Raw genomic sequence first — 20,332 nt, forward strand, 5'->3', positions numbered from 1 at the left:
CACAATCACATGTAATTATGCATAAATGCCGTCCAAGAAAAACAGCCAATGCAGCAATTGCCGCTATTGTAACATGTTCTTAGTGTAACATTTAACTGAAATCTTTGTCTTGTACATGAAAGGATCATTTCTTTTCTCAGCAACAAAATAAAACAAAGCAAAATCAATCAGCAAAGCAACAAATAGAACAAAAAGAATAATAATAAAAAATTATATAAAATAAAATAAAGCACCAAAATAAGCAAAAAAAATGATATTTAAATAATCAAAACAAAGCAAAAACAAAACAAACAAGGAAAAATCGAAACAAATCAGAACAAAAAGAACATCAAAACAAAGTAAAACCAGACAAAACAAAACAACAAAACATACTTTGCCCACAGAGGTCATCTGAAAGACCTAGCTTTGGACACCAACCCCTGTGTGTACTGTATACCAGCCCCTGTATCGATCGGTGAACCCCACCCCTGAAAAAAAGCCCAAAGTGACAGAAAACCCACTGAGTCAGATGACACGGCAGGGACCCCGTGGGACACAACAGATCTATTCTCATCAGCACCAGACAACAGGAATCAATAATTGAGAGAAGAGGGGAGGCACTAGGGAACAATGAGAAGTGGTTGAGATTGGGGGTGGGAAGTGTTAGGCTTCCGCACACTGCTGGTATTTATACACAGCATTTCACTTCAAGAAAAAAAAACAAAAAAAACTTTACAGCTCATTACAGATATTTATATACACCTTCATTTAAGTTTTTAAGTTTATTTAAGTTTTGTAACAAAGTGACTGGTTTGATCATCATCTTGGATTTTCATAAAATACTTTTTCAAATGTGCAAAATAAAATAAAGTTGCACATAAGGCAAATCTCACAGACAAAACAAATCAGCTGTCCTCATGAATAACTCAGTGAGTACACGCTGGGGGAAAATGTAATATCAGCTGTGCGTCTAGCCCTTATACATCTCACCTGCGTCTGACTGTCCCCTGATGGAAAAGTACCAGACGGCATCTGACATTTCCTCTATTGAGCGCTGTCACATTCTGATGAGGCTGCACACTACTCTTCCCAAAGTTAATGAGGGAGAGAGGGAGTTCAGCTAAATGCAGGCTGACTCTGAGGGACTAACAGAGTTAATTTCATTTATATAGGCGGTTTGCCACCGGTGCCAGAACAACATATTCACCATCTACCCCGTCTGCGAGGCAGGACAAAGACAGAGGTGACCTTGAACAAATCATATTATTCCTCACTACAGCAAGGTATCTGGACTTAAATGGGTCAAAGTGTTGCAGTAGGCCTATGGCTAGGGAGGTACAGAGTAATGACCAGTGTTTCTATCAGCTTTTGGATATATATTTTCATATATCCATATATGGACAAATAACCCGAAACTGTCAAACCACTGTCTATACAATATATGGGAAGATTACTGTGTACTGTATTTACAAAATGTTAATGATTTACCCAGTATTGTACCACCTTTATTTATTTTTGACTTAGCGTATTTATTAATTTTTTTTGCACAATGAAAGTCAAAGGGGTCGGATGTTATTTCGGACTCTGACTTTCACTTTACAGACAAAAAAAGTAAAAACATCCTTTAAAATCCTCAACATTGTATTGTGTTCCACATAAGAGAGAAAGTCAAACAGGTTTGAAACGACATATTTAGTATGTTAATTAAGGCATTTTGGTCCCCAGGCAAAATCTGACCCACAAACTACAATCTAAATTATTAAATTACCATTTCAATGACAAAACAAGCATAGCACTCATATATCATATCTTATCCAAGACCATTTTGACCCACATATATATTCGAGAGGAGAAAATTAAGCCATGCCTTTTAGCGTCAATACGGGGAGGTCAGCTTCTTACTTAAATGAAATGGTCATCAAACTGTTCAATGCGTGGCTGCTGGAGCTATAGAATCAGTGTGCTGCATAAAGTACAGTGGTTATACGCGGCATGTTAAGGAAGGTGTCTCAGGGTAACTGTCTGGGAGATGAGGTTCGTCGGAGGGCCGGGGGGAGGTGGCAGTCGTCTCTGAGGTGACAGCTGAGGCACATGCAGTATGACACCTTCAGTTGGTGTGAATGGGATGCTTGATTATAAGCCTTGCAAAACTGATTGAGTTGCACACACACACACACACACACACACAGCCTTTCTCTGCCTCTCTCTTTCTGTCCTCACTCTCTGCCTTTCTCTCTCCCCCGAGTCCTCATTAGCGATGTGAATGCTGAGGTTCTGGAATGTCGCAGTAATTGCCATGTCCACACACCGAAATTTACTGGAACAAGGAGCGAAACGCGAGGATGTAAAATACAATTACGGTGTGCGCTCATAATTGATTCATTAATGCAAGCCGAGTCGAGCCGCACCTCCAGACAAGACATTAACAATACGGTAGGCGAAGAAAAAGAAGTCACAGAGTTGGTGGTTCTATTTAAAAAAAAAGAAAAGAAAACGAATATTGTACTTGTCCCTCATATCCACAATAATTTAAGGTTAATTATTTTTGATAAGCTCGCTGAATGAACCTATTTCACTTCCACATGTTGGAGACAGGCTTTCCACTTCGTTTGTTAAAATATTCACTCAGCTATGCTCTAGTCTCTATTATATGAAATTAATTAGATCGGATGAATCAGAATTGCGGGTTTGCGGCGCTGAATTTCGCTCCCTCATCAACCACAGCGAAGTGTTCATCCATAAAATCCCATTAAAAAACTGTTAGTACAACATAGCTGGGATATTTCATTTCTCAAATATCTGTGAAGTTTTAGGCTGTGTAAATAATGTAAATCAAAACCAAGACAGATGGGAGATTTTCCAGCCCTACATAATTAGATATAAAAAGTGGCTTTTGACAAAAGCTTCTCAAATAGTAAGAATAAACAATGTAATAAGAGTAATCCACATAGAGCTTAAGCAATATTAAGTCATTTGTGTTTCATGTTCTTATTTGTTTGTTTGGAGGCACGATACCATTAAAGATTTTGGCATCTGTAAGATTTATTCATTTTTTTTAATGTTTTTCAAAGAGGTATCTTATACCCAAACAATACCTCATTTATTTAATTGAAAAAAAAACATAATACTTGCTAATGTGTCCTTGCTGAATTAAAGTATTTCTTTCTTTCTTCTTCCTTTCTTTAAAAAAAAAAATTATAAAATAATAATAAATGTTAACAATAATTTAAACGGGTGTCCATGTTTTCTAATTGTTGGACCCAACCACTAAAACTCTGCGGTACAAGAGTGTTGCAGCCACTCCAGCTCTCCTCTTTTTCAGTATATTGCGGTGTTAATGTCAGCTATGGTCACAGATCCAGGCATGTGCTTGTCCCCAGGTAAACTGTATTTTCTCTGATCTCGCAGATGGTGCAGATGGTACTGGTGTTGGTTTCCCTAGCTACCGTGTACTCAGTCAAGCCAATAACATCCAGACGCTATTGGAGAGTTTGGGGCCTTTGGGCTAGTTAGACGGTAGACCGCCCCGGCACATGTGGCTTTGTGTTTAGAAGAGTAAAAGGCAGCGGTGCCACTTCTTATTGCTCTGAATTTCCCCTCTGGCCACTCTAACAATAGAGAAGTATTACCAGCCGCCTGTGCAAAAACAGCAATTATGGCATTGGGCATGAGTCCAGAACATAAGCCCTATGGACAGAGCTCAAGAATGGACCCAGCTGTACAAGAACAAAACAATCTGGATTTGTTGCTAGACTTGACACACCGCATGCCTGGGCATGACCCTTAAATAGAAAGTCTATTCAGGCAAAGATTTTTAATTAGCTTAAAATGCTTATGTGTGGACAGTCCCATGTCAAGCAGATGGAGTGTGTATCACTTACCGTCACTGTTGATGCACTGTACTTGTGGGTTCTGGGTTCCCGGTCCACATACTTTGTCATTGTCGGGCACACACTCCTCCAGTTTCACCAGCAGCCATTCGTAGCAGCTGGGCTCCTCACAGGGAATCGCTTCTGTCAGGTGGGGGCAGTTTCCTGTGCCACCTGTGGGCTCGTTCATGATTTTCCTTTTCCTCAGTTTGAAACCTGTTGAAGAGCACAAATGAGACTTAAAGTCGTTGTTGCTGATTCACTCCATTGAGTTAATTGGTGGGAGTAAAAGGTGCAAGTAAGGCTGAATCATGTAGAAAGGTCAAACTGTCAACTAAAAAAGTAAATATATCTGTTCAAATGACTGAACATTTTAATTCAACAAGTTTTTACTGTCACAAAATATCAATTAGGCTATAACATGAAATGGCATGGTTGTTATACAAAACAAGCAAACAAACAAAAAACCTTAAACTATTTGTTAAATTAAATAAAGCAAGTGTTATATCTATAACAACTGGTTAAGAATAAAGAAAATAATTTGAATAAATACTTTAATAGTAAACAAACTATATTAAAGTAATATAACAAAGTAATAATAATTATTATATATAATAAATTATTATAGATATAATAAAGTAAATAATAATAATAATTTATGTACTATACATAATTAAACACTATTAATATTATACAGATACTAATTATTATTAGTACTACTACTACTACTACTACTACTATAGACAAATATTTTACAAGAATACATAAAAAAAAAAAAAATCACTTTACTCTTTGGACAGCCATTCTTTTCAATCAGCCATACATTTTATTTATGCATTGCCAAATAAAGCAAAAAAAATTACACTGACCCATTGCCCGCCCGACTAGTGTCTGAACTAATCAACTAGTCAATGCAATCCCTTGCGTTAGCCCTCTAAACTGTCACATTGCACAATCACTGTAATATTACATAAAACATATCGGTCCATTAAGCTTGCAAGATGACAGAAATTACTGAAGCAGCTCATCATAATGAATATTATTATTCCTCCCTCATTATGCCTGCCTTTCACCAAAGGGACTAATGCATTCAGCAATCCATTAATACAGAAGAGGCTTTGACGCCAGGGGTATTCCCATTCAAGGGCAGGAAAAGGGCTCCAGAGGAATGAAAATGGGTGGACTGGACTCATGACCAGCGCAAGGTCACCTACACGTACCCTGCCATCACCCTCCCCTCTCTAGTCCCTGGCCTCTGGTTTAATCCACATTGCTGTCTGGGGCCGATAAGGTAATATGGGAGAGGGGGGCCTTTAGGAGTTAGTTGGAGATGCCAGCGTTGTCCCTTTTTCTGATTACTTCTGTCCTGCGCTCTCCTCCCGGCTTTATTTAATCAGAAGGTCAGCGAAGAGCTCATTGTGGGTGTGTAAGGGGATTGTATCACGTCCTGTCAGTCAGCCCGGAGGTGTCTGATGGCATATGCTGCCTCTCTTTATCAGACAAAAGCACGATACTGGGTTTCATATTAGTCTCTGTTAATCAAAAATAGACAAAAGGCACAGCCGCACAAAAATCTCATCAGTATCTCTTGGGTCATCACGTCTAAGGTGCACACTGACATGCTATTGGGGCCTCAGGTTGAGATGTCACATGTAATTTGTACTTTATCTCCCATCAAGCTTATTTTGTAGCTTGTTCAGGCTATAATAAAGACTACTGATATATTACAAAAGCACAGCCTTGCTGTTTTAATAAAAGTTTATATCATCATTTGTTGAATGTGAGACAGCATAGGATTTGGTTGTTGCGCAACATCAAAGCAGGACTGTGAAAAAAACATTGAGGAATGAGCTTATTAAAATTATTGAGAATTTAGTTCTAAAATGTGTGTTACGATTTTGAAGCTTTCCCGAAATATTTGCTTTAATCTAAATTGAAATACTTCTAAATATTGTTCCAGATTTTCTAGGGAGCAGGAAACGTAAAGAGGTAAAGTCCTTTGAATGTGTGTGTGTGTGTGTGTGTGTATATATATATATATATATATATATATTTTTTTTTTTTGATCTTTGCTTTCCAGTAAAATAAAATAAAATTTTTAAATATATATGTTTGAATTATATATAAATATATTACATTTTTAAACTTACATCTCAGATCAAACTCTTGTGGTATTGTGTATCTGACTTTATCTCAGTACAGATTTTACATCCACAACCCTATAGCTAATGATCATGGATGTGTATTGGTAATGTAATAAGCACTAATGTTGTAGCAACATGTTGTTCTATTCTGTCCATGTGCAGGAACTACTGGATGTATAAAAAAAGGCCTTCACTGCTTTCGCCACATCTCCCTGAATAATGAGAGCCCACATACTGTACATACACAAGTGCTGAGACCTGCCATTACAGCTATATAGCATGAAGTATGAACCGTGGGCGTTTAAAGAGAGAGTGTGAGACACAGATTCACAGAGAATCCATCATTAAGATGCATGGTGGAGAATTTCCTCCCATCCCATCCTTTTGAGTCGCTTCATTAGGGAAGAGTCAATATGCATTAGTCATGGCACGGGTCGCTGTCCCAGCCATAATTAACGAGGAAAGCAGCCAGCGTGCCAGCACCTTTGATACACTATACCAACTGTCAGCAGCATTCGGTAAACCACCATCCTGTGAATCCAGCAGATTCGGATCCTTCCAGAGACCATCTGAAGCTTGTGTTTGCCTCTTTGAAGCCATCTAACCCTTTTGTCTTTTGTCTATTTCCTGACATCTTTTATTTTTCCGTGGTCCCTTTTGTTTGTTGTTCCTCTACAATGCTACTGGTTCATAAACCGTTGAGAAAATGAATCTTGTGTCCCAGCAGGCGTTGATAAGTTTATGGCCCGATGCTGATGGCGCAGATAGAGGTTAGAGGTGGGGGAGGGGGTGAGTAATGCGTTGAAAGGCGACCCGTACACAATTCATGTGATTTACAATGAAAGAGGACGTTTTATCGATCCGCTCTGTTTTAGCGAGATGGGTGAAATGACCGCTTCCCAAACACAACTGTAAAAGATGAAGTGGTCCTGTAGCTCAAGCTTACCCTTCTTTGTGGACTGATCCTGGCAGTTTTCAAAGGTGCAGGGCCCCCATGCGCTCCAGGAGGACACCTCACACTCCACAGGACAGGGAATATGGCAGAGCTGGGTGGTGTTAGGAGAAATGCCCAAACATAGGTCACTGTTCACTGGCCGCAAGCCTGAGGAGACACAGACAGACATTGTTACAGAGTCCCTGTAAAACTAGATGTACTGCAAATGGAATAGGAATATACAGTTCATTCAAGTATATGATTTACATACAAGTCCAAAACTATTTCAGATAGTTGATTAACACACACGTTCGTTTTCTGTGAAAAGTTCCTTACAGGAAACTTTCTGCTATTTCTGATTTTCAATGCACTCCATTCTGTTTAATTAATAAGAGTTTTGAAAAATGGGGACATGGAGTAATGTCCTGAAAAGTCATACTCATGTTGTTATACAAACTGATGTTCTAATTTGTCACAAAAATGCACGCAAACACACATAAAAAAACTTTCATAAGATTTTGTTTTGTTAACGCAAGTATCTTGTGTTCACACATTTTTTTTTCCTTCAGATTCCAAATTTTCAAACCTTAGCCAAATATTGTTCTATATCCTAACAAACCATACATCCATGGAATGTGTATTTATTCAGCTTTGGATAATGTATAAATCTCAATTTTGAAAAATTGACACTTATGACTGGTTTTGTGGTCAAGGGTCAAATATAGTCAACATAACCTGAATGCAGAATGAGATCAATTGGAACGAGTTATTGTTTTTGCAATTGAACTTCATATATATATATTGTGGCGAGGCAGAGGAAGCACAAGAGAAACAGGTGCAGTGAAAACCCCCGGAGGGTGTATTTATTAGACAATACACAGAAGGTGAGCGGTGAGTCCGTGCGAGGAGTGCGGCGGTGAGTCCGGGGGTGGTGTAGCGGTGAATCCGGTGAGTGCAGCGTGAGTCGCTCTGTGTTTCCCGTGCTTAGTAACGTGAGGGAGTCCACTGTGAGGTAGTAGGGGAAGTAGCTCAGGCAGGCCCGTCACGTTGTAGCTTCTGGGAGACAAAGAAAGAGACAACAGGTTAGCTTGCGCTTCGAGTCTCTCGTGGGCTCACTGAAGCCGCCGCCTGGCCGGGCTTATCTGGCCCGCGGCTGATGAGCTCCAGGTGTGGCGAATCCGCCGTTGAGTGGCTGGTGTAGGTGTTCCGTGTTTGTTCCCAGGGCAACGCTGATCGATCCTCGGGGCCACACTCCCAAGCGCTGTCCTGGTCCTGGTGGATAAAGCAGAGCGTAATAACGGGAAATTTGGGGTGGGTGGGGAGTGACCCCCTGACAGACCTGCAAAGCCGACCACATCCGCGAGTAGGCCGTCGGCGTTGGCGTTGGCTGTCCCGGCGCGGTGTTGCACGTCAAAGTGGAAGTCCTGGAGCGCGAGGAACCAGCGGGTCACCCTGGCGCTCGTGTCCTGGCCCTGGCCATCCACTGGAGGGGTGCGTGGTCGGTAAGTAGGGTGAACCGCCGCCCAGGAGGTAGTACCGCAGTTCCAGGACTGCCCACTTGACGGCTAGGGCCTCCTTCTCCACCGCGCGCGTAGTTCTTCTCGGCGGGGGTCAGCTTCCTACTGATATATAAGACCGGATGCTCCTCACCCTCCTGGATCTGGGACAGCACGGCTCCCAGACCCACATCAGAAGCATCCGTCTGTAGCAGGAAGGGGCAGCCGAAGTCCGGGGCTCTCAGGACAGGGTCTGAGGTGAGTGCGGCCTTAATCCTCTGGAACGCTTCCTCCGCGTCGGGTTCCACAGAAACCGCTCAGGCTGCCCCTTCCTGGTCAGGTCTGTCAGAGGGGCGGCTATGGAGGAGAAGTCGGGATGAAACAACGATAGTACCCTGCCAACCCCAAGAAGGCGCGCACTGGGTTTTGTTGGTGGGCCTCGGGGTCTCCTGGACCGCGGTGACTTTACTCTCCTGTGGTCGGATCAGTCCTCGCCCAACTCGGTAACCCAGGTACTTCGCTCAAGAGCGCCAGGTGACATTTCTTGGGGTTGGCGGTGAGTCCAGCCCGTCGAAGATCCCGGCACCCTCCGCAGGCGCTCCAGATGGTCTTCCCAGGTCTCCGAGTGAATCACAAGGTCGCCGAGATAGGCTGCGCGTACTGTTGGTGGGGTCGGAGTAAGATGTCCATTAGTCTCTGGAAGGTGGCTGGTGCCCGTGTAGACCGGCGGGAAGGGACCGGTATTGCCAGTGGCCGCCGGGGGTGGAGAAAGCCGTTTTTGGCTTGGCTTCCTCTGACAGCGGAACCTGCCAGTATCCTTTGGTGAGATCGAGGGTGGAGATATACCGGCCCTTCCAAGACGCTTCCAGCAGTTCGTCTACACGGGGCATGGGATATCCGTCGAACTCGGAGACCTGGTTGAGTCGCCGGTAGTCATTGCAGAAGCGGAGGGTGCCGTCCGGTTTTGGAACCAGGACGATGGGGCTGACCACGGGCTCGTCGATGGTTCAATCACCCCAACTTCAGCATTTGGTTTACCTCCTCCTCAATAGCTCGCCGACGAGCCTCAGGGATCCGGTAGGGCCGCTGCCGGACGATGACGTCGGGAGGGGTCCGGATCTCGTGCTGGAGGAGGTTAGTCTGCCCGGGCGTGGACGAGAACACATCCGAGAACTGACCGACCAAATGTTGGAGTTCCGTCTTCTGTGCGGGAGCGAGCAAGGCGTTGGTGTCGACGACCGGGCCCTCCTGAATGGCGAGTGTGGAAAGGTGTTCCCTAGTCCCCACCCACTTCTTTAACAAGTTAATGTGGTATATTTGTTCGGTGCGGCCGACGGTCTGGTTGGCGGACTCGTAAGTAACCGGGCCAACCTTTTCCAGGATGGTATATGGACCCTGCCAGGTGGCCAGGAATTTGCAAGCATTGGTGGGGACTAGTACCATGACCCGGCCGCCACCTGGAATTCCCGGGTTGTGCAGGGCGGTTATAGTGTCGCTGTTGTTGCTGCTGGGCCTCGCGCCATGTGCTCCCGCACGAGGGGCATCACCCGCTCAATTCGGTCCCGCATGGCTTGGACGTGTTCTACGACCGACCTCTGGGCATCCGGCTGCTGCTGCTGCTCCCAGGCCTCTTTGCCACGCCCAGCAGGCCTCGCGGCTGTCGGCCGAACAGCAACTCCTCGAATGGGGTGAAGCCGGTGGAGGCCTGGGGCACCTCTCGCACTCGAAGAGGACGAGGGGAGCATCTGGTCCCAGTCCCGCTTGTCCTCGGAGACAACCCTTCTCAACATCTGCTTCAGTGTCTGGTTGAACCGCTCCACAAGTCCGTCCGTCTGGGGTGGTACACTGAGGCGCGCAGCTGCTGGATCCGTAGCAGCCGGCAGAGGTCGCCATCACTCGGGACATGAACGGGGTGCCTTGGTCGGTCAGTATCTCCCCGGGTATCCCCACTCTGGTGGACAGGGTGAAGAGCTCCTGGGCGATCGCCTTGGCGGTGGCTTTGCGGAGTGGGATGGCTTCGGGGTACCGGGTGGCGTAGTCCACGATCACCAGGATGTGTTCGTGGCGCGGGCAGACCTCGGCAGCGGGCCCACCAGATCCATCCCGATGCGCGCCAAGGGCACCTCGATTATGGGCAGCGGGATAAGTGGACTAGGGGGAGGTGGCCGGGGCGAGGTCTTCTGGCACTCGGGGCAGGCCTGGCAGAACAGTTTCACATCTCCGTCGAGCCCCGGCCAGTGGAAACGGTCCCGGATCCTCTTGATAGTGTTGGCGGCCCCGAGGTGTCCGGCCAGCGGGTGGGCGTGGGCGAGCTCCAAGATGGTGTCCCCTTTCCCTCGGGGCACCACCAGGAGCCGCTTTCTCCTCCCTCTCGCTGGGCGACACAATAGAGTAGGCCGCTCTCCACAATAAAATGGGGAAGAGGATGGGGCCGGGCCGCGTCTCTTCTCCATCCATGAAATGTACCTGGTTCCAGCAATTCTTGAGCCGGTCATCCTCCCGCTGAGCTCCGGCCGAACGAGCCCTCTCCGACTACCTGTTGGAACACATCAAAGAATACATTAGTAGTATTCGGAGGGGACTCACCATCTCTTCCGCTGTCCGATGCTAGGAGAACGGCAGGGCGGCGGTTTCTCTCTCCCTCTCGCCTCTTCCGGCGAGGGCTTTGGGGCTGACAGGCTGTGTCGCGGTGTGTAGCGCCTCCTCGAAACCCGGCCAGTCCCGCCCGAGGATGATTGGTACCGGCAGGTCCTGTACGAGGCCCACCTCCAGGGCCAGCTTCTCCTGTCGTCGCCACGGTGATGAGACGGGTGGAGACTTTCCTGGTGTCCCGTGGACGCAGGTCAGTGGCAGCCGTTTCGCGGTTCCGTGCGCGCGGGGTAGGAGGCGGGACTGAACCAGGCTGATGGTACTGCCAGAGTCAAGGAGGGCTCTGAACTTCCGTCCATTCAGGCCGATGGGGATTTCCGGTGCGGCGCGGGAAGCTCCCGTGGAGACTGCAGCCTGCCAGCCACGCCTAGAGGAGTTGGAAGCCTCTTCGGTTGGCATCGGCTCATCTCTCACGGTCGGGACCGCCGCCCTCTCCATCGGTCGCCGGTGCCCTCCGCGCGCGCGTCGCTCCTGGGACACCCTCCGGGGAAAAGATGGCGCCCGCTCCCCGGCCTCTCGACGCTGCGCGGCTTCCGCCAGCTCGACCGCCTCAACCAACTCCATGACGTTCTTGGGGTTTCTCATACCGACCGCCTGGCGATAATTCCGGGGGAGAGCCCGCAGGAGCCGGTCTATCACCACCCTTTCCACAATGATGGCGGGGGTTGGTGTCCCATCCAGGAGCCAGTGTTGCGCTAGCCGAGTAAGTTCGGCGGCCTGGGTCCTTGCCGGCTGGCGAGACTGGAAGACCCACTCTTGGAAGGCTTGGGCTGCGCAGACCGGTGATAGACCGACCCTGCCCAAGATTTCCCTCTTTAGGTCGTCGTATACATTCGCCAGGTCGGCCGGCATGCTGAAATAGGCGCGCTGGGGCTCTCCTGACAGCAGCGGGGCCAACGCGCGTGCCCAATCCCTCCGGTCCCATCCTTCCGTGGTTGCGACGCTCTCGAACATCTCGAGATATATTTCAGGGTCATCGCTGGCGGCCATTTTGGGTAGCAGCTGTGTGGCTTGCATCCGGGGATCAGGCACGACGGGGCGTGGTTGAGTGGCGCGCGCGGAGAGCAGCGAGCTCCTGCTCGGTCTCGTTCTGGCGGGTAGCCAAATGCTCGACGATCTGTTGCTGGCGAATGGAAACCTCTGAGAGGCGTTGGAGGAATTCCTCCATCTTCGCCGAAGCGAAGCGCTTGCCTGGGGGAAAACAAGAGAGAAGTTGATGTTGTGGGGAACCTTTAATAGAGGCGGCGATAAGCGCTCTTCCTTTTTCTCTTTGTTTCCTCCGTTCTCTTGCGCTTAAAAACTGCTCGCATTCTCCACCACTTGTGGCGAGGCAGAGGAAGCACAAGAGAAACAGGTGCAGTGAAAACCCGGAGGGTGTATTTATTAGACAATACACAGAAGGTGAGCGGTGAGTCCGTGCGAGGAGGCGCGTGAGTCCGGGGGTGGTGTAGCGGTGAATCCGGTGAGTGCAGCGGTGAGTCGTCTCTGTGTTTCCGTGCTTAGTAACGCGAGGAGTCCACTGTGAGGTAGTAGGGAAGTAGCTCAGGCAGGCCCGTCCACGTTGTAGCTTCTGGGAGACAAAGAAAGAGACAACAGGTTAGCTTGCGTTTCCGAGTCTCGTGGCTCACTGAAGCCGCCGCCTGGCCGGGCTTATCTGGCCCGCGGCTGATGAGCTCCAGGTGTGGCGAATCCGTCGTTGAGTGGCTGGTGTAGGTGTTCCGTGTTTGTTCCCAGGGCAACGCTGATCGATCCTCGACGCCATTACAATATATATATATATATATATATATATGATTTGATGGGGACCGGGTGAGGGAAATGGCGTTGGTCAGATGAATTGCATTCAACTCAAATTTGAAGAGATAAAATGACATGACGAACATTATTTTCATAAACAAGTGCTCCTGATTGCACACATTTTGCTAGACAAATCCCAAGACCCCTTTGTCCTTGTTTTCTTTTATCTGTAACCAGCATTTAGTGCAAGTGTGCTTTCAGCTCCGAGCCGTAGGTGACTTTCTGCAAGGTCAGTGCGTGAACAGATCTGCTGCCGATACACTTTGACGGATCTTCTCTTCATTCACATGCAAATTGCTTTGTGTCCAAAAGGTGTTCTCTATGCGCCCCGAGCCATTTCTAAAATCATTCGGTTGATGTGTTTGGAGTGTGTGTAGATTTTCAGTTGGATCTAAGTGATTGATTGCATGGCCAGAGTCATTAATGATTTATTTGAGCTTGTTTAAAGCAGAAATTAAAAGGTTTATTTATTTATTTATTTATTTATTTTTGTGAAGTGCTCCTCTGGGACAAACATCCGCTGAAATGCTCAATTTAGCATGCTGAATTTACTCCCAAAAGTGACACGTCAAAAAGGGAAATTAGCTGTCAAATTGACAAAATTGATTTGCCAAAAATGTCAAATTGACTTGCAAATGCAAGTTCCCTTATTACCTCAGAAACAGACTTGTCTCTCTGTATTTCTTATTAGGCGCAGTTGCGCTGTTGACGTATTGAGGTGGGCAAAACCTGTCTGCCTTCCTGTCTCTGCGGCTCACGTATCGTCGCCCTGTTAACCCAGCCTGATTAATGACCCTCTCCTTGTAGGTTGACCTTGTTCAGGTGGCACAACACTCGCTTGGAGGCCAGATGGTCTGCTGCTTGCCCACCCAGGGTTTCCCCGGCCTAATTATGGCACCAGTATCCCATCAGTCCCTCTGTCCGTCTGACAGCCGCCAACACATTCACCTGCTTGCATCACCATCATCATCATCAATAACCCAGGCCTGCCCGTGGGGCGGTGCTGCATGGAAGCTCTGTAACAAAGCCACGGCGTTGAATATCTCATAAAGATCCACAACGGGGTGCAACATTGATTATATTCTGGAAAGCTACACGGCCGAGGCGAAAAGAATGAACACTGTTGTTGTGTTCTGCTCTCTGTGACTGAGATGTGTTAATGGATAAAGATCGAGACAGCAGCTGCTTTCCCCTGTCGTCTAAATGTCTGAAGCCACCCGTGGGGAGAGGAAATCAAGCACAGCTTCCCCAGGCCCAAACAGCAGAGCAGGAAGCCGGATGGGAAGCGGCATTGGCAGAGAGGAAGACAACAAGCTGCTTTTGATATGTAAAATGCATACTTTGTGTTCAGTGCCGTTCTGGCATTCATTACATGGGTTTAGGAATCCATAATCCCAAAATGATTGAAAATGAATTTGAAATGCAAACAAAGCTTTCGCAGTCGTGGAAACAATATATTTCACTGATTTTTCACTACTGGCAAAACAGAACACAAAGTGTTGTGTTTCCATGATTTATGGGGACTCTCCATAGGTTTTTATACTGTACAAACTGTATGTGTTTCTGTCCTACACCTAACCCTACCCCTTACAGAAAAATACAGTTTTTAGATTTCTCCAAAAAATCTACATTTTGTATGTTTTAGAAGCTTGCTTTCTCGTGGTGACCCATAAAGGTAAGCCTATACCTTGAGGTCATAAATTTAATAATGGCACAATCAGATGTGTGATGGCTAATATAAAAGTGGCTATGTTGCTGCTTTAAAAAAAGCGAACCGTAGATAAACTTGTGTGACATGCTGAATTTCATATGTACTTGCATGACACATTGTACTGAAATAGCCAGAGTGCAGACAAACATAGTTGTCTAATTTCTACAGAGGATTTAGCTATGATCCCTGGAACTGAATGACCAGATTAAATCTGCTTAAAGCACACGGTGTCTGTCCTTGAGTACACCACCACTCCTGATGCTCTCATTGTCTGGCATTAATGTATATAAATACCTGTGAATAATTCCAAAGGCCCAGTGTCAAATCATTTGGAATCGTCCAATCATGTGGAACTTGAAATTAAATCCTCTCAAATCTGTCTGAAACTCTCCGAGGGGAAAAGTGCCTGAATGGTTCCTCATTGATTAAGAGAAAACCAGGAAACTGAGGAAAACTGAGGGCTGGCAATCAGTTTAAAAAAATCAACGGAATTAATTATGTGATATGCACATTAATCAAATTAACTGTAATTACTCACATGTAACCATGTTTGCTGAGAAGTATGATAGGAAAAATAAAGGAAAACAAAAGAGAGAGAAAGAAAAAGAAGAAAAAAACTATATTCAGAAAAGAGCATGAGAGAGTCAGACAAGGTGTTGAAAGGCTTAAGGTGTGTATGTGTGTTGGTTTGCGTGAAACGGGAAGAAAGTGTGTGTGAGATTGTGCAGGTGTTCTTGCACTGTTCCTTTTCTTTATCTCACATAGCTCTTCCATCTGTCACCGCGTGACTCGTCAGCGCGCCAGGCCTGTCACCTCCCCCAGCAGGAAGCTGCAGTCAGTGCCATGTGCTTCTCTTAAGGCCACATTACGGACGGGATTCCAGCACTGTATGGCAAAATGTCCTCACAGACAGGAGGCTGGACACCAAGGTCCTGATTCACCAAGATGCATAACAGAAAAGATATAAATTGCGTGTGCACATTTTGGGTGTATTGCTGTTGTAACATTTTCAATTTTATAGTTTATGCCACTTCTACAATGTGCTGCATGTATGCCAGCACTTTTTTTCGGTGCAAAAATGGTAAAACTTACCTTTTCCAAAATGAGCCTATTAAAAAAAAAAAAAAAAAAAAAAAACTGCGTGTATCTTTAAACTAGTGGATTATGTTCTGTAACTTGATCTGCTTTAAATGAACTTGGTGTTATGTAGAAACTGTATAGGTTAGAATTCCTTTACAAATTAATTTTTAGTGTTTTATACAAAAAACTAACAGAGTACTGACAACAAAAATTGACTACACTGGCTACAAGACGCCTATGTTGCTCAGCTGAAAGATATAATACACAATAGACAATGTCAGCAAATCAACACAAGCATTTCTTCAAGTAAAATCAAGGCTTATTGTAGCTATTGAATGCACCATGGTGAGTTTTAGCCTATTTGTTTCTTTTCAAAAGGCGAGCTGCTTTCTGTGTGCTTTGTCTTTCTGTCTGTAGTGTGACCAAGCCATACTAGGCAATGACTGCTTAAGGACAGCTGTGGACATTTGAATAAGTTCCCCGAGAGGTCGGCGGTTCAGCTCTCAGAGCAGATGGCAGGGGAGTTTCTGTGTCAGTCGAAAGCGAGCACAGGCCGGGCACCAGCCTCGGCGCATGGCATGAGGCGCTGGCACCTCCCTGTTTCTGTCGTATTACTCCAGAGAGAGTTTGTGTTTGGGTGTATTTGCACCTGTGTGTATGTCTGTGACGGCATTAGCATTTAAATTCCACAGTAGCTGCCTCATTAATTTGTACAGCTCTGCTTTCTTTATTCCTTAATTTCCCCCTGGTGATCTAATTTCAGCCTTTAAAAAGCAATCCAATTATACGTTGGCTTGAATTGTGTACCACAAACTTCAACTGATGTTTGTCTAACGGCTCACTGTGAGCCTGTAAGTCTGATTGAGGCAGAGGTGGTCAGAGCCAAAAACAGGAAGGTGATTTTACTAAATATAACTTAGCATCAAGCATGTTAGTCACACACACTTTACAAAATTTGCACAAGTAGCCATGCTTCATTGCTCTCTCTCTCTTCTCTCTCTCTCTCTCTCTCTCTCTCTCTCTCTCTCTCTATATATATATATATATATATATATATATATATATATTTGGCCAAAAAAACATCACACAACAATTTAGTTTCTTAATACCAAATGAGTATTTAAGAAAAATAGCATATTTAATAACCCGTAGCAGATCTATACAGGTGGGGTTACAGAGGAAGCATGCTACGAACTGTTCTAGTACAGTGGATCTCATTTCCAGTCCCGGGGAACCCCTGCTCTATGCATTTTGCATGTCTCCCTTATTTAACACACCTGGATGAGATCATCAGCTTGTTGGGAGAGAGATCCATGAACTGAACAAATGAGCTGTTGATCTTATTCTGGTTTGTTAAATAAGGAGACATGCAAAATGCGCAGAGCAGGGGGACTGGGAATTGAGAACAACTGCTAGTAAAGGCTAACCAGCCATTTAAATGTGAAGCAGCAAGCTCATTGGCTGCACATGCAACATAAACCAATAAGCTTGTGCCAGGTAGTTTACTGCTGTGAATAACACCCGTACCCATCAGCCTGCACCATCTATAGTTTCATGATAAAACTTGAAAATTGCTAAACAGTTCAGTTGTGATACAAATCTCTGATTCAGGCTACCATCACACTTATATAACTGCTCATCATCTGCATTATTTATTTATTTAGGGCCAATCATCATTACATCTCATAAATTCACTGAAATGCTTAAATCTGGCATCAGATGCCATAATCATATGCTGCTGTACTGTTGATGTCAGCACCAACTGGGAACATTTTTGGAAGCTGGGCTCTAATTCAAGGGACTGCGCCATCTTCACAATATGGGTCTTGGCAAGTTTTGAGTTGAGCACATGGATGATCCTGTTTTAATGTTAATGCCAGCATTAAAAAAGTAAATGCACAACACATGGAAGATGATGTTGACTGCTGCCCTGTTCTAACTAGGAAAAGAACGGTTGCCAAATCCTAATGTTTGCCCATTAAATCATCTGGATTCAGCTATATTCACTGAACGGAAAGTGTTTGTGTGCTCGCATACGCTGTGTGTGGGACTTGCATCAAGCTCAAATAATTGGTGAGAATGTAACAGGAAATGATTGGGGAGAGAGATCTGAATGGGTTTGAGACATATCGTTGAACCAGCAAGTGCATTAACCACAAGCAGAGGGTTAAGACACTGAACGTGATAGCTTTGTTACCGTCTTTGTTCTTGAGGGAGCTGAGGTTAGATGAGGTTTCGGTTGGGGCTTGAACGCAGTAGACCTCCCTGGTTTGAACCCCGCCTCCGCAGAGCCCTGTCTGGTTGCTCCGGCGACGATCCTGTTGGCTGAGGAGGACATCCACTCTGCAGTCACTCCACTCTGTGGTTCGCCAATTATACCTGCGGAGAAAGAGGAAGGAAGGAAATTTGCTGAACAGACGTGTGCTGATGAGTATTTAATGTTCTGTTAATTTATGCTCTGAAGGCTAGAGATTTGTTTTTATTACACAAAAATAAACCACTTTGGTCTGTCCTTTGAAGTTATAAATATAGTTGATTTTAAATAGACTGATCAGAAGCCACGTCAGTCAGGATGCACGGTAAGGTCATAGCTTTATTGAGCATTATTGAGTTTGATGGCTGGGCTGCTGCTTTTGATTTATCGTGTTAGCAAAAGAACACTAGGGAAAAGCATCAAAAGCTGAGCTATGGATAGAAATGTTGCAAACAAAACCGACACGCTCTGTACTTATTATCATATCCATTTTTTTTATAATATTGTTCCTGTCCAGAGACATCTTTATGAAAATGAACCATGTATTACAGTTTAAAGTGTAGTAATCGTTTTTTTTTTGGCAAAAAACAAAGTTCTGCTACAAATACCACGGTTAAACTACGGTTAGTGTAGCAAAACCATAAGTAATTTTTGGTTACCATGGTTTAACTACTTACACCAGAATCAAAACAGAACCAGTGTTATTACACTGAACAAAAAAATAATAAAAAAAAAACTTTTGTCTTTGTCCCCCTTTTTCACAGCTGAAATTGGATATTTTAGAGTGGCCTTTTATTGTGGCCAGCCTAAGGCACCTGTACAACAAGCATGCTGTCTAATCAGCATTTTGATATGCCATACCTGTGAGGTGGATGGATTAGCAATGGAGAAGTGCTCAATAACACAGATTTTGACAGATTTGTGAACAATATTTGAGAGACAGGCCTTTTGCGTACATAGAAAAAAACAGCAAACTATTTATTTATTTATGTATTTATGTTTGTATTGATTTAATGAAATTTTACATTTCTTTTTTATTTCATTTTTAATAAAATCTCAAACAGCTACTACCTTATCCAACTATTTGTGGTCATTTCTTACGACCTTTACTAATGAGACAATGATACACATAAATGAAACAATAAAACTCCTGGTTTAGTGTTAACTTGCTGAAAAAGGAAAGCGCCTCCTCTTTACCGTTGGCCTTTGATCACCATTTCTTTTCCATGTGTCTCGCTGATCAAAAGCTGGAGGGCATGCTCGGGGGGAAGCGCTGGAAGTGTGTGTGTAAGCGTGTGCGCGTTTGTGTGCTGTGTGTTTAAATGCCCAGTGACCTTCAGTATAACAAATCTGGCTTCCAGCTTTTAGAAGAGTTCAAATAAGAAGATTAAAAAGAAAAAAAAGAGCATCTTTTGAAAACATTTCTTGACCATGAGCATGCACTCTAAACTAAGAGGGAAATGGTCCCTTGCTTTGCGTCTGTAGTGTAAATGAAAGAATATGAAAAATTTATTTTTTCAGTTTTTGAATATGGCCGGTTGTATTTGAAATCCAATAGAGAATTCCTGCTGACTTTCCATCGTAATGGCTCTCAACCTTTTTCACAGATTCAAAATGAAGTCCATTTGACCTCAAAATTGCAGAGCTCCATATTCATGAGCTGTGACTCAGTGTGTGTTTGAGTGTGCTTCTGACAAAACTGCATTCAGTAATTTGTTTTGAGGGCCCCTTCCTTTCCATTTATGCTTTATACTTGAGCTACACATAATGTGTGGAATGAGAAAGCGTTCTTTTTTTGGATACTTGAATGAGTAATGCACCGCCGCATAGGATATGTTAATAGTTATGTAGCACCGCCAGCAAAGCAGTTTCCCAACATGTTTACATATATATTCTAAATATTGATGGATTTAATTCATTTCAAATAAACAGATTGAAAAATCTGATGGAAAATTTTTTTGAGCACTGAATTATACAGAACAACATAAGAGTGAGTAAGCAATGCCGAATGAACTATCCCTTTAAGAAATTTACGACATGCTTAACAGTAGGTGAATATTAAATTTTAATGGTTACAAGCCACTCTTGGCCACCTGAACCTCACTCAGGGGGTAAGTCTGGTCATAAACCCCTCCTGTAAAGGATTCTCAGTGACAGCAGTGAGAGCACATGTGGGGTTTGGTGAGAGAGCGTGGCCGGGCACACACCGGGTCAGCACTACAGGAGCACCATTCACCTCCATCAAATACAGGGGCACACGCTCTGCTCTGGTGAGATCCAGTGTAGCGAGGCAATGAGTGATGGGGATTGGACCGGCCCATCTGTGGGGGAGATCAGATTAGACAGCGTGTGGCCTGTCCTCTCAGACGTTCACTATTCATCAGCTCACCTCCTCCAGGGTGGCGCTGTGCCAAACCAC

At 44.9% G+C, this 20,332-nt stretch overlaps 1 protein-coding gene across 1 annotated transcript in view; it reads right to left on the reverse strand.

Moving 5' to 3' along the window:
- The window catches only part of LOC122358351 (thrombospondin type-1 domain-containing protein 7A-like), a 91,274-nt gene that overhangs the window by 31,194 nt on the left and 39,748 nt on the right, over positions 1-20,332 (reverse strand). Inside the window, 3 exon segments of the mRNA XM_043258139.1 lie at positions 3,861-4,064; positions 6,939-7,094; positions 17,857-18,038. Of these exon segments, the coding sequence (XP_043114074.1) occupies positions 3,861-4,064; positions 6,939-7,094; positions 17,857-18,038 (542 nt within the window).

The sequence above is a fragment of the Puntigrus tetrazona genome, chromosome 15, assembly GCF_018831695.1.
Source record: "Puntigrus tetrazona isolate hp1 chromosome 15, ASM1883169v1, whole genome shotgun sequence".
In the NCBI taxonomy this organism is placed as follows: domain Eukaryota; kingdom Metazoa; phylum Chordata; class Actinopteri; order Cypriniformes; family Cyprinidae; genus Puntigrus; species Puntigrus tetrazona.